The 13,691-nt window shown below is 35.0% G+C and overlaps 1 protein-coding gene across 2 annotated transcripts in view; it reads right to left on the bottom strand.

Moving 5' to 3' along the window:
* Window positions 1-3,748: 3,748 nt before the first annotated feature.
* The window catches only part of LOC127959445 (cystathionine gamma-lyase), a 48,717-nt gene continuing 38,774 nt past the window's right edge, over window positions 3,749-13,691 (bottom strand). For both annotated transcript variants that reach the window (XM_052558634.1, XM_052558635.1), the window contains one exon: window positions 3,749-3,897. In XM_052558634.1, the coding sequence (XP_052414594.1) occupies window positions 3,764-3,897 (134 nt within the window). In that variant the 3' untranslated portion in view covers window positions 3,749-3,763. The remainder of the gene's footprint in view (window positions 3,898-13,691) is intronic.

Genomic DNA, 13,691 nt, shown 5'->3' with positions numbered 1-13,691 from the left:
AATAAAGAACTAAACAAAACATTTATCTATATATCTACTTATCTTCCAGACTACCAGCTCTGGAGTTTTGTCCTCTGTATATTACATAATTCTTTAGCAATTTCTCTTGGAACTTACATGTCAGTTTTAAGTCTGGTTTTCCTGTACAGAGAAAATTAAAGGGACACTAAGTAGGAATTACTCCCATCTAGTGGTGAAATTGTATTTTGCATTCAAACTAATTTTGCTCTCCAGCGCCTTGCTTTTTCAAATGCGCGTTGCATCTACGGTAGGCGATATGTACCAAAAAGCTTTGACGGGATGTCTTCTAATAGCACTTCGTCGAGTTTTCCTTCAGGTGAACAGGTGTGTTATTTCAAACAAACAGCAACATGACCATAAACAAACAAATGTTACAGTATGAATTACTGACTGTGGAAAACATGATAGTAGTTATGTCTTCTTTATTCGTTATATTTTCTGAATAATGTGCATTGTTAGATATAAAAAAATATATTGTAATATAGATTGTAACACTGACTTACCTGTCGAGAAGAAAACTGGCCACTTCAGCGTCTCTTTTGAAATCTTTATCCAGCATTAGCTCTTTCCACCTATAAAAAGCTTCCCCGACATTAACTCTTGTTTTCTGTAATCTACGGTCACGTTTCCTCACTGTTTTGGCGACGATGTTTTCTTCTCCTGTGGCGCGGCATATGTATGGTCCATAATAAGAATGCAATCCAGACTTTTAAACTTGCCGGTGCAGTTTCAAGCGCCTCTCACTGCTCTGCACCTGCGTTTCTGGCTCTGACCGAAAACGCGTTGTGGAAACGTGTTGGCTTAGTACTTTTTGTCCCTCTCTGCTATTATAGTTTTGCAAGATGGCGGAACTACATGGAAGCCTCCGTCGACCTACCCGTCCCATGTATATAAAGATAATAAATTCTTCATTTACGAGGATTAGTTTAAACATTGGCATAGGTATTTGTACACCATTGAGGGCATATTTATGAATAAAAATATTGATTTTAGATAATAAAATACCTAAAAAGTTACTTATTGTCCCTTTAAGGGCTTTTCAGAGATACCAAATGATTTGATGTTTCACTAATTAATAGAGAAACAAATATATATATAAATATTCCTATGAAATATTAGATATTATTATGAAAATCTGGCTAATTATAACTCACATTATCGCACTTATTTGTTCATTCTATGGTCCCCAAAATACATTAATATGCAAATTAGATTATGCAAATTAGGCTACCGTTTATAGATTCATTGCGGGAAAACTCTCATGTGGCCATTTACCACAAATTGCATAAAGATTTTTTTTTTAATATATAACTTTCATAACAGTTTAGAATCGTCTTTAGGCTATATAAAGTTTGGTTTAAAAAAAATGAAAATTGATTTGTGATTAAAACATCTATTATATGTCTATTAATGTATTTTTTATATTTAAAGAAATTGGACTTATTAAAGTCCTGATTTCCTCTGCAGAAGACATGGCATGGTCTAACATATTATGAAAAAAAATTCTTACGCTCTGAACAATGTAGGCTAATAACAGGACAAAATACTAAATTCGCAAAACTGTTTTTTCCTGGTAGTCAGGAGGATATAACAAAATTTTATCCTTTGCATTTAAGATATTCTTTATGTATCTTGCACTATTTTTCAGTTGTCTTCCTTAGCATGTTTCAAATTTCCATAAGGGTCCCTCCCCCCTCCTCTGCGTTTATAGCGCGCTCTCGGACATCCAAGAGCTGAAAGTGAGACAGATGTCAAGCGGACTTCACTGAGGACTCCACCTGTTTCTAAGGCTGCTGTGGCCATGAACACTCTTCCTGAAAAAGGATGACATCTAAATGTCAGTCTTCAGATGTCCTGTCGCAAAACCTGACTGCTGGAACCATGATGTGGGAGTCGAACCTCTCCAAATCTTCACAGGACGGCGTTGGCAAAAGCGCCAGCTGTGGCTCTGTGTCCGTGTTTTTTCCCATCACTATGATGGTCACTGGAATGGTCGGAAACTCTCTCGCGATGCTCCTAGTTTATAGTGCGTACAGAAAAAAAGAAAATAAAAGAAAGAAATCGTTTCTGCTTTGCATCGGCTCTTTGGCGTTAACTGATCTTTTCGGCCAACTGCTCACAAGTCCGATTGTCATTTCGGTGTACAGAGCAGATCTGAAATGGAAACGCGTGGACCCTTCGGGAACTCTGTGCGCTTTCTTTGGAGTGTGCATGACCACTTTTGGCTTGTGTCCACTCTTTTTAGCCAGTGCCATGGCCATTGAGAGGGCCTTGGCCATCACTGCTCCTCACTGGTACTCACAATACATGAATACCAACGTGACCAAGCAGGTTCTGGTCATCATCTGGTTCCTGGTTTTACTCTTTGCCTTATTACCCATCGCTGGCGTTGGAAAGTATACTTTACAGTGGCCAGGAACTTGGTGCTTCATAACTACAGGTGACAAGGACGTTACGGGAAATACATTTTTTGCCACGACTTTTGCGGCACTGGGGATATTTTCTTTGCTGGTCACGTTGTCGTGTAATGTTGTGACCATCCGTGCTTTGGTTACACGTTGCAAAACGAAGGCAACCTCGACCCAGTCATCCAAGCAATGGGAGAGGTTAACAACAGAGACTGTTATTCAGTTGATGGGCATTATGTGTGTGCTGTTGACATGCTGGTCACCTCTACTGGTATGTATCATATCAGCTTTTGCCAGATACACTTACTGTAGTTATGAGATGACAGCATGCATGGGGCCATTCCTGCTCAAACTACAAAATGCTGCTATATTGGATTAAACAGAATATATGAATTCCTACTGTATGTAAAGGTGAACTCAACAGGCCAAGTGATTTACTAGTACCATACATGTTGGAGTTTTCATGCTTTTGAGCAGTTATATGAGATTAGTTATTGTTTGAGTCTTGTAATTTCTTCCCAGTTATGTCATTTCAAAATATAGGCCCACATGTAATGTATAAATGAATGACTGTGAGAAAAAAATACATTAAAACAAATTGTGGAATAGGTGAAAACTCTTTATGTTATGGCTGGTAACGATAAACAGAAGATAATTAAAAATATGTACAATGTTGCATATAATAGATTTTTAAAAAATTAAATAACACCCCAAAAAAGTGAGTAATCAGTCATTTTAAGCATAAACACTATCAAATACCACTATCATTTTGATATCTTCTAAAGATGAAATGTAACAGGTATTAAATTGTAATTGTAAATACCAGGTGTTAAATGATGACAAATGTAATCTAAATATAAAAATTGGGGAAATACATAATGCACAATTACTTGTTCAATTTTAGTCAATACATATAAATTATAAACTGATCACTATATATATATATATATATATATATATATATATATATATATATATATATATATATATACAGTATTTAATAAAGCATTGCCTGGAACTGAGAGTACAGAATTTTTAGCTAGCTTACAAAACAAACCCAAAGGGGTGTCAAAGTAGCAAATAACTGCTGTTTATATGAACAATCTTTAGAAGACTATTTAGCACATGTATATTTTTCTTAATCTTAAAGAAAGCAATATTCCTATTATATAGCCATTGTGGTGTGTCTCCTCCCATTTTGCAGGTCCTTATGTTAAAGATGATCTCTACCCACACATCCTCGCATCAGTGCAATTCTGCTGCTGTATCTCTCTCATCCCAGGACTTACAGATGGACTGTAACTTCTTTCTCACAGCCATACGCCTGGCTTCGCTCAATCAGATTCTGGATCCATGGGTCTACCTGCTCCTGAGAGAGATTCTTCTGAGGAAATTCTGCCAGGTGGCCAGCGCAGTATCCAAGTGCTCACTGGATGTGCAGAAGGAAACCCAGTGTCCTCTAGACACCCTAAATAAAAAGGCCATTCAGAATGACAATGTTCACAAACAGTCCCTTAACATGGAGAACAGTAACTTGAATGGGGGAAATGAGGAACAGTGACTTGATAGTGGTACAAAAATAATAGAATAATAATGAGCTAAAATGTTAAAGATGTATTTGTGTTGTATTGATGTAGGGTGATGTCAGCATGCTACAGTGCAAGCGCGTCACACTTGTGTTGTTTTCAGTCAAAGCGATTTTGTTCATGGTTTCTCAGCAACCTTTGAAATGTAACAAAATGCCAAGACCTTAAAATAATTACATATGCAGGGTTCCCACACTGTCACGGAATAATCTGAAAATATCACGCTTTTTACAAATGGAAATGAATTGTTCGAAAGGTGTGGGAATCCTGCATATACAAAAGCAATATTAGCAACAAAATAGATTTGGATAAACAAAAGTGAAATCATAAACTGAAGTTTGCCAGCTCCCATGGAGACTGATTATTTTAGACTACATTCGGTGTTGTTACTATATAGCAAAATCCTATGTTTCACCTGCCAACTGCAAGTAAATAATGAAGGAATATTTCTTGATGCTAATTTATGATCTGTTATATAACATTTCAGAGCTGTTTACTGTGCAGGAAAGCACTGAATGGTCAAATATTTTTCTCTAAACTCCTCATCCTCATGGCTCTATGCCAAGCCTGCAGAGCTCTTTTTGATGCTGATAACTGTAACATTGAGCACGTTTAATTGAATTCCATGCTTGAGTTTTTCATTAGATTCCTGAGGGAAGTAAATGTAAAAGTGCAAACTAATTTAATTGTTTAGTGATACACTTTTTGGCCTTGGAACAGTCCATTCAGATTTCATTTTGAGTGCCTCAAGGTCCTGCATCTTGTTATGTGCAGTGTTCTTGATCATATCAATTACCATCATAAACCAAAAGACTTTAAAAATTCAAAAGGAAGGCAATTTCAACAGATGATGATTAGTCATTCATGGAAATTGCTATTTCATACCAATTGCTGTCAGGAGGCCATTAAAGCATTTTTCTGTTCTTATTTTGCATCCTTTTGCATTTTTACTTGAGAAACATTTAATGACCGGTATGACTGGGACAGATATTTCATATTATTATTGGCTGATAAGGCTGCATGCAGTAATTTTAATTGAACATACATAAATTATTAGCAAGGAGGATTGAAGTTGTTCTTCTAATTGGGCCATTCAGTTGCATATATGTAATTATACATCTTACTATGTTTGACTAAACATCTTAGCATATTATATTTTTGCACTGTGCAGTTGGTTATTGTTATAGAAAAGACCCATGGATCATCATTTATGCTACACAGCAGGTGGTTCATGACTCTGCAAATACATTTGTGATATATTATACAATATTAGAAGGAAAATTGTAACTAAAGAATAATTATGATCAATGATTGAAGAAAAATATAGTCAAAAATAATGTTAACCTAAATATATTTGCGCCAATGATTTTACACCAAGAAAATGAGCAAGGAAGGTGCAAAAGCAGAAAAAAGAGAGAGGCAAGGTAATGTATTTTCCTGGAGGTGAGAGCTCTATGAAATCAGTGGAATTGCAAAAAAATTGCTAGTTTTCTGTTTCCACCAAAAAAGGGCTTTTGATGTTCGATGTAAATAATAACCTCAACATCAGTGAAAACTGTGATTTCTGATTGCTGTGGAAATGATGGGATTTGCAAAAGTGCACAGATGTCACAAGGAACAAAAATACTTTTGTAAATGGATTTAACATTCTGCATATGCTCTCAGGCAGCAATTACAGAGTAAAATTAATGAAACTGACATGGGATTTAATTAATAGTGAAATGAACGTGGCTCATGCTGCATTGTCAGACACCTAGCCATGCTTAACTTGCCATTGTCCGCTTGGGTAACTGCTGAATATAGTGCAATGGAAAATTTAATTATTGCATAATATTTAATTGCGAAATTAAAAGATCCAGTGTATCCAATACCAAAGCAGGTCTTCTGTCAGCTCACTGGTGCATTGAGCTGAAAAAAAGTGTATGAATATGAAGGATTCTTATTTACTCCACAGTAGTACAGCACCAAAGCTGTTCTGAGTATTGTATTTCTGTTTCCAAAGGCATCTTATTGGAGTTTCTTTCATATAGAAAAGTGTATTCATTATATTTTTCTCATCATATACTCGCCCTTACAAACCCATTTGGTTTTATTTTTGAAGGATAGCTTTCAAGGTTCAAGTAAAAGCACCATAAAAGCAAAAACCCATCTGTTCATCACAATAAGCTAATGTATGGCTTCAGAGGAAATGCATATATTAATGCAAACATTGTATATAAAATATTTAATTAATGCAAACATTGTATGGACTGCTTTCATGTTGCTTCTGAATCTCTTTTAAAGCTCCAGTTCCTCTTCTTTGTAATTGCATGGAAAAAAAAAACATCCATTCATCTATTTTCCAAACTGCTGTTGTATCACCAGAGGAAAAAGAAAGTCATATGAGTGTGGAATTGATTTTTTCTTGTTAATGTACTATTTAATACAAAGACTTTCATATATCTTCAGTACATTTTTTCACCAATGTAAGTGAAACCACAGAGCACCATTGATTTATCTGTAATCATAATTCATAATATATGTACAGGTAATAAGAGCTGCCAAGTAATGTTTGCATGTGAAGCCACCAGCAAATGATTTTGGATCAAACCCACCTGTGAATGTCCTAATGCCAGATGCCAAATCATAGATGCCACAAAATGTGGCAAGTCTGCATTACAAACAACAGGGTTTCAAGAATGTATTTCGAGTTTTACATTTACTCATCGTGTAAGACAACGCATACAGCTCTGGGACTCCGTTCACAGCTAGAGCTGTCATTAGGCTTGTATCAACAGATGGTCGTTGTGCTGCTTGTGTGTTTTTGATAAGAAATGTTTGCATATGCTTGCAACTGTTTGACATGTCTACTAACTGCTCTAATGTGCTTGCCTTGTAATGGTGCTTCTAAAGTGTATCATTATTTGATTCTATGCTGCTTGTGATTTCCATTGCACCGGGATGGACTGTGTTTCATGCCATTATTATAATTTAATCTGGTAGGGGGTTGGGGTATACCAAAGTGCTTTTGAAATAGTAAACACCCCCATCCACATTTTGCACAAGTGGTTTAAAATGATTGCCATATTTTCCATCAGTTGTGTTACTGAAGAATTATATCAAATGACTGTTTTGTCCAGATCATGTTCTCATTATATAACTTCTAATACATAACCAGTCACTGATTGTCAGTAGATACATGAATTATCATAGATGTTATTTTGCTTAAAGGAAGATGTATTTTTATTTCCAGTCCATCTACATATTAACATTGCAAAACATTGTGAAAAAAAAACATTTTTAAGCTGACCGGCAACTTAGTTCTGTACTTATTTCAAGTAGTTTTAGATCATTTAAAATGACCAAAACTCAACATTCTGACATTATTTACTCACCCTCATGTCTTTCTTGAAATCCTGCGAGATAATATTTCATGCAAGAAAGAAAATCATGTGGGTTTCTATAGACATGAGGGTTTGTAAAATAATGAGAGAATTTTCATTTTTGGACAAGCTTTTGTTGAACTTGTATATAGAATTTACATGAAAGTAGTTTTTATGTTCAAATCTCTGGCTTGAAGTCGAAGTTGCTTGAAACTGGGTTGAAGTCCACTGGTGGAGATTTCAAGGGGTCAAACAACTCCTTGACATTTTGTTCCCAGAGTTTCACAATCAGACAAGAGTTGATGATCATGTCATGACCACTATTTATGTACAAACGTATTGCCTGTGCTAACTATTTTTGTGTTGTGACACATATGTTCAAATCTTTGCAGGCACAGATATTTATTTACTATTTATGCTTTGTTCTTTCAGTTTTTTTCTTCTTCTTAACTGTTTAATCTTTATGTGCTGAGAGTATTTTCCGTTAATTACAGAACTGTGATCAGCTTTGTAATCAGAATTGTTGTCTTTTGTTTCAGTGTTAATGAGTTTGCCTTTGCTTCTGTAATTGAAAACACAAGACAACGTGCCCTGTGTTCATCTACAAATCAATTAGCAATTGTTTAATTTGTTCCCTGCAATCTAAAATTAAATGAGATTTAATGAAATTAAAGGGGTCTCATGGGTTGTTTCCATAAATAAAACCATCATTTGAATTTTTATTGTTAATTTTGTCTCTAAAAGCAGTGTAGCTAATATACTTGGCTGTATTATAAAATTATCAATGTTGAATGCTTTTAAAAAATGCTAAGATTATTTCTTGATTACTTTGTTATTTTAACTCAGTGCAAAGAGATCAATCTCTACAGGTTTCATGGGGACTTCCTATGAACCTTTAGAAAATGGAACAAAAATAGTGACTGCATCGAAAGATAAGAGACCAAGAGGCTGTTCAATCCATTAGTGGCTATAGTGAAGATCCAACATACTGCACAACCGGCTAATGTGGATAATGGCTGTCTGGCTCTCTGCAGCTTCATGTGTGCCAAAGATGCCTGCCAGATGTTAATATCAATAAAATTCTAAGACTCTTCAATTTACACATTGAAGTATTGAGAGCTGTAATGAGTTTTTCAAATAAAACAGGCACTTCTTCATTATGGGTCAATTAGCATACATCCATATTGGAATTCTTAATATAAAGTTGTTAATGTAAAGGTACACATATATATGTAATTTTGATCTTAAGTGATCTTAAATGTCTCAGGACACAGAGATGTAACAATGCATTAGTTAAGTTTTAAGTGGTGACATTTAAGAAGGTTATCTTAAATGCTAATCTTAATTATTTTATTACCATGCTCTCGTCTGTCTTTAATATGATTGTTTTTGTCCATTTAAACTTTAGAAGACTGTTGCTATAGGGATTGTACAAATATTAGTTTATACAAAAGTTCAAAGTATGTATCGACAAATGCTTTATGATTACATTCCATAAACAATATGTTAATTATATTTTGTGCTAAATGTTTTTTGCCGTTGTATATATAAATATACTGTATATTGTTGATTGTGTGATTGTTATATTGATATATACAGTATATGTGTGTGTGATTGTTTATGGTTTAGTTTCCCATTTTTGACCTAAAACAGCCCTTAACATATCACGACAAAAACCTTAGCAACAAAAACATAAAATGAGTAAATTATATTAAAAGTAGGGGTCATCATTATGCAGTTAGTGAGTGGAAAGACTGATTAAATTTACAAAAAGTCATTATATTACCTCTTTTGGTAGCCTAAGAAAACAGCAGCCATCAGTTACACTAAATGTATTCATTGATTGTAATGGTAACATCACTAGTCACTGATTAAAAACCACCTCTTTAGCTTCGGGAAACAACAGACTGGCACTCTTGAAAGTATTGCAAAGACAGTTCATATGTATAGAATACTGAAAATGTTTATAATTGAGTCACAATATGCAATTAACAAAAATCCCACGGCTCTTTTGGAGATGAATAGCTATGTTGTAATATACAGCCCATTTTATTTTTCTTTGTTTGCAGTACAAATGTTGAGAGATTTAAGACAAGAAGACCACAGGGACCTGATTAAAGATTTTAACACTAGGTGGACTTATTTTGCTGCCAGACACTCAATCTGTTATATAACAGCACATCCTGGAAAGCTATCTGCGGTTACTGAGCAACTTTCCCACTGCAAAGCTTATTTCTCAAATGGTTTCCCATGACTACACAAGATTTGACACTAAGTAGATTAACAGGGCTAGCAAGATAGTTAAACATGACAATTTTTTTTTTGTTTTTTTTTTGTTTTTTTTGCACTTTTGCTTCTTCATTAGACAGTGATGAAAAGACAGGATGGTTATTAATGTAACAAAAAGTCAGTATAATAATCTAACAAATGTACCCTTAATTAATGCTTGCTGCTTGTTGTAGCAGTTGCTTCAAAGCCTCTAACCCTGTTCCCTCTAGATTATAACATTTTCTTATTTTCAGCATGTTTTGCTTATACAGTTATGGCTATATTTAGATTTACATTAAGTCCCACTTTTATCCAAACTGACTTACAAATGAGGACAATGGAAGCGATGGAAATCAACAAAAGAGCAATGAAATGCAAGTGCTATAACGAGTCTCAGTTAGCTTAATGTAGTACATGTATCAATTTTTTCTTTTTATTTATTATATAATAGATAAAAAAAAACAGATAGAATTGAAAAAGAATAGCAAGCTAGTGTTACAGGCCTTTTTTGCTTTTGTTGATTGTATAGAGAAGCTATTGTTAGTTAGTTAAAACAAGCAGTTAGTATATGAAAAGCAAAGGCATTCAAGCCTATATGCAAAGGCATTCACTATGCATTATTATTTGTGGGGAATAAACATGCCCACAATGAGGCATTGATGTATAGCTGCTGTTCTCCCCACATTTATAACATCCATTTGACTAATATAACCACAAACTAATCCCATTACCATTTGTCTGACTTCATAGCCATGGCTTGGAATGTCATCATTATCCCCTCGCCTGCTCAAATGCTGGTCTGGCTTGGCATTCCAATTTCTAAGTAATGCAATAATTTTAAAAGAAAAACAGAAAAACAAATAACGTGTTTCATCATGCATTCAAGTATAGTATCTCTGATTACAATCTGAAAAATGTGTGTCCAATGTTTGAGCATAAGTAATGAAAGTAATATAAAGCTATTAGATTCATGTACCACAAGACTCAATGCAACTGAGCTGTGAACAGTCCATGCATCACTTTAATGTAATTGCTCATTGGTGGTTTCTATATCAAAATGCCAGCTATCTTACAGAGTCTTATCGTATAAGCATTTAGCTATTGATTGTTATATGACTCTCAGCACAATTGGTCAACCATGGCCAATTGAAGTAGTAAATAAAACAGAGATTATTAAAGTGTATTTTACAAGAAAATACTATTCAGTCTTTCTACTGTACTTCAAAAATGTACCTTTAATTCAGTGTATTACTTGTTACTTGTAATTACTTATAATTCCATTTAAATTTAAAAAGCAATTTTGTACACCATTTCTTCAGTGTACTCACTGATGTCCATCCATGGCAATGCAACCGATCACCCAGACAAGTGAAAGCGGCATCATGAAATCAGAACAATCCAATGGCAACAATGGTCCAATCAGGTTGTAATGGACAAAAACAAGTGCTGACCTTATTTTTTACTTTATTTTTTTAATTTGATGAACCAGTTCACTCAGATATTGTCAAGAAAATTTGATCACAAATTCTGATTCATACCGAATTTAATATATTGCTTTAGTGTTTGTCTTGTTTTTTGACTGATGATTTTGTACATTATCTAATGGAGTTTTTTCTTCCTTGGCAAAAGTTTAATATAGCAGACATATCAACGTATTTATATACTGTATTTGTCAACCATCCAATGGGTGGGATAATAATGTCTACTCAACCAGTCATTATAACAAATACCTATTCACAACCCAAATTATTTGATAATTTTACTTTTTTTTATTAGTGCTTTTGTTTTTTTAAAAAAAATCTGTTTTATTTTTAATAATCGGCACAATCAAACTATTTAATGATTTTGAGCTGCCAAAAGACCACATGTAAATGCTACTCTTTAAACTGGCTAATAAAACCTGCAAAGAGCTATAAAAATCCTTTAAAGTCCTTTAAAGAAAATTTGTGTTTGTATTAGTCTCTACAGTTTTGTCCACTGAGTCTGGATTCAGTGAGTCTTTTAGAGTTACTAAATTCGAAGCAGTATGTTTTTTGTGTGCACATTTGTGTGTCAGCAAAATAATGTTAAAGTCATGGCCACCTGCTGCTTAATGTTGACATGAGATCTTGAATGTCACATTACTGTTTTTCCGTTGGATTGACAACTTTTCCTAAGAAGAGGGCGTTGTAATTTTTTTGGTCAGTGATAAAGATCATGAATGGACTGTTAAAATGCAAATACAACATTGGGTCGTAGGATAATAGGGTGAAAGAAACACTTGTCACTGCTGCTGCAGTGGTTCCTTTCTCATCTATATCCAGAGTGGCCTTATGCAAAGCCTGAAAGTGAATCAGAGTGAGTCCTCTTAAAAATTGAAGTTTTAATATTAAATAGTACATTAAATATCTTCAGTTATTTTTGAATCATAATTTAGATGGCGATCTAGAAACTTTACCTTTGAAATGAAGATCGTTTCCTCTGAAATTCCTGTGAAGTTGGCTTCACTTGTAAACATATCAGCTATTCCTAGTCCTTTTAAAATATCGTTCAGGGAATATGATGTTTTCAGATAGAGCTTGGGGACATAGATGTAACCTTTGCTGGAGGACAAGAGAAATCATTAAATGGCTGGTCTATCTGGAGGTATTGAACATAGAAATATTTGAACACCTAAAAGCTTTTATGAATCAGTCGGGATAATCTTAATTTTAATATACATCAAATAACTATGGCAACCAACCTTTTTCTGACAGCTGTCCTCCATTTTTCAATGCGTTGTTTAGAGATGGCCATCTTAAGATCTTTGATCAACAAATATGTCAATATGTGTGACACCCAGAAACATGGAGAAAGAGTCATTGTAGTCTAAAGGGCTTTAGAAGTGAGATCATCATCATAATAAACTTTGATGGATGCATACTCGTGCATCATTTGTACTGAAACTGTGGTCTCAGTGTCCACAGTTCACTTTGTACAGTAGATTTTATTATATAGGCCTAGTTTAATTTTAGTGTCCTCCTTTAGGTGACCTCCTGCATATTGATGCACTTGCTGTTGCGATACACACAGATAACTGTGTAGGCTGGGTTTAGACCTTCAGTGTCAGCAAAACTGAAAACATGTGACAAATATGTGACATTACAATAAGAAATTAGCCATACAATTACAACATTGCGATATCGAATGACCTACTGAATCCCCATGTAGTGGGGACACAGAACACAGAGGTCCATCAAAAATATGTCTTTTTATTACTTTTTGATTGGCATAGTGAAAACAAACACTTTTGTGACCTAAAAACAGATTAGTGAGCAGACTTTTCAGCCCATAGCTTTCTTCAAACAACAAATCATCCTGCTTGTATGCATGATCACAAATTGAGACCAGCTGAGTTTATTCAGAAGGGATCTTTAGATTTACAGTTTAGGGATTTTTTTTTTTTCTCCATGCAGCTGAGGTCTTTTTTGAGCACATAAAACCCTAAAACGTGATTTGAGGGGGCCTGAGTCAATGTGCTGTTCCCTGGCTGACCTTGTTAATCAGACTCTCTTGCTGTTAGTTCTTGCTGCTGTGAGGTCGATCCGCACTTGCACTGTGCGCGCACGTGTATAATTTTTTGCCAAGTCTCCATTATTCAGCATTGTGTGTTACAATGCTTCCCCAGACATCCTGAGAGCTCATTTGCTAAACCCATGTTTTGTTGGAGGGTTCTCTGGAGGGTCTGAAAGCCCTTCAGTTGCCAGTAAGTCTAACATAATTAGAAAGTAACACTAATGAGAAGGAAAAGGACAAATGGAGTGGAATCAATGGCTCATGGGGTCAAAAAGAATTAATACCAGGCTGCTGAGAGGCCTGCAAGCAATTAGATGTGGACTTCTGAGACACAAGTGCAGCTTCTTCAGATCAGTCAGGCAGCAAGGAACGCTGAAAGGTGCGTTTGAGACTGGAATAGTGTGAACTCAGCAACTGCTGATCTTACGCCACACTCCCTGGTCTTTCTGGCACTTCTGACACAAAGAAAATGAACCAATAAACACAAGTTAAAGCAACTGCAACTGTTCTAC

The sequence above is a fragment of the Carassius gibelio genome, chromosome B6 (assembly GCF_023724105.1).
Source record: "Carassius gibelio isolate Cgi1373 ecotype wild population from Czech Republic chromosome B6, carGib1.2-hapl.c, whole genome shotgun sequence".
NCBI classification, from domain to species: domain Eukaryota; kingdom Metazoa; phylum Chordata; class Actinopteri; order Cypriniformes; family Cyprinidae; genus Carassius; species Carassius gibelio.
Note: the sequence above shows the minus strand (reverse complement) of the source record. Positions and strands in the feature narration are given on the sequence as shown.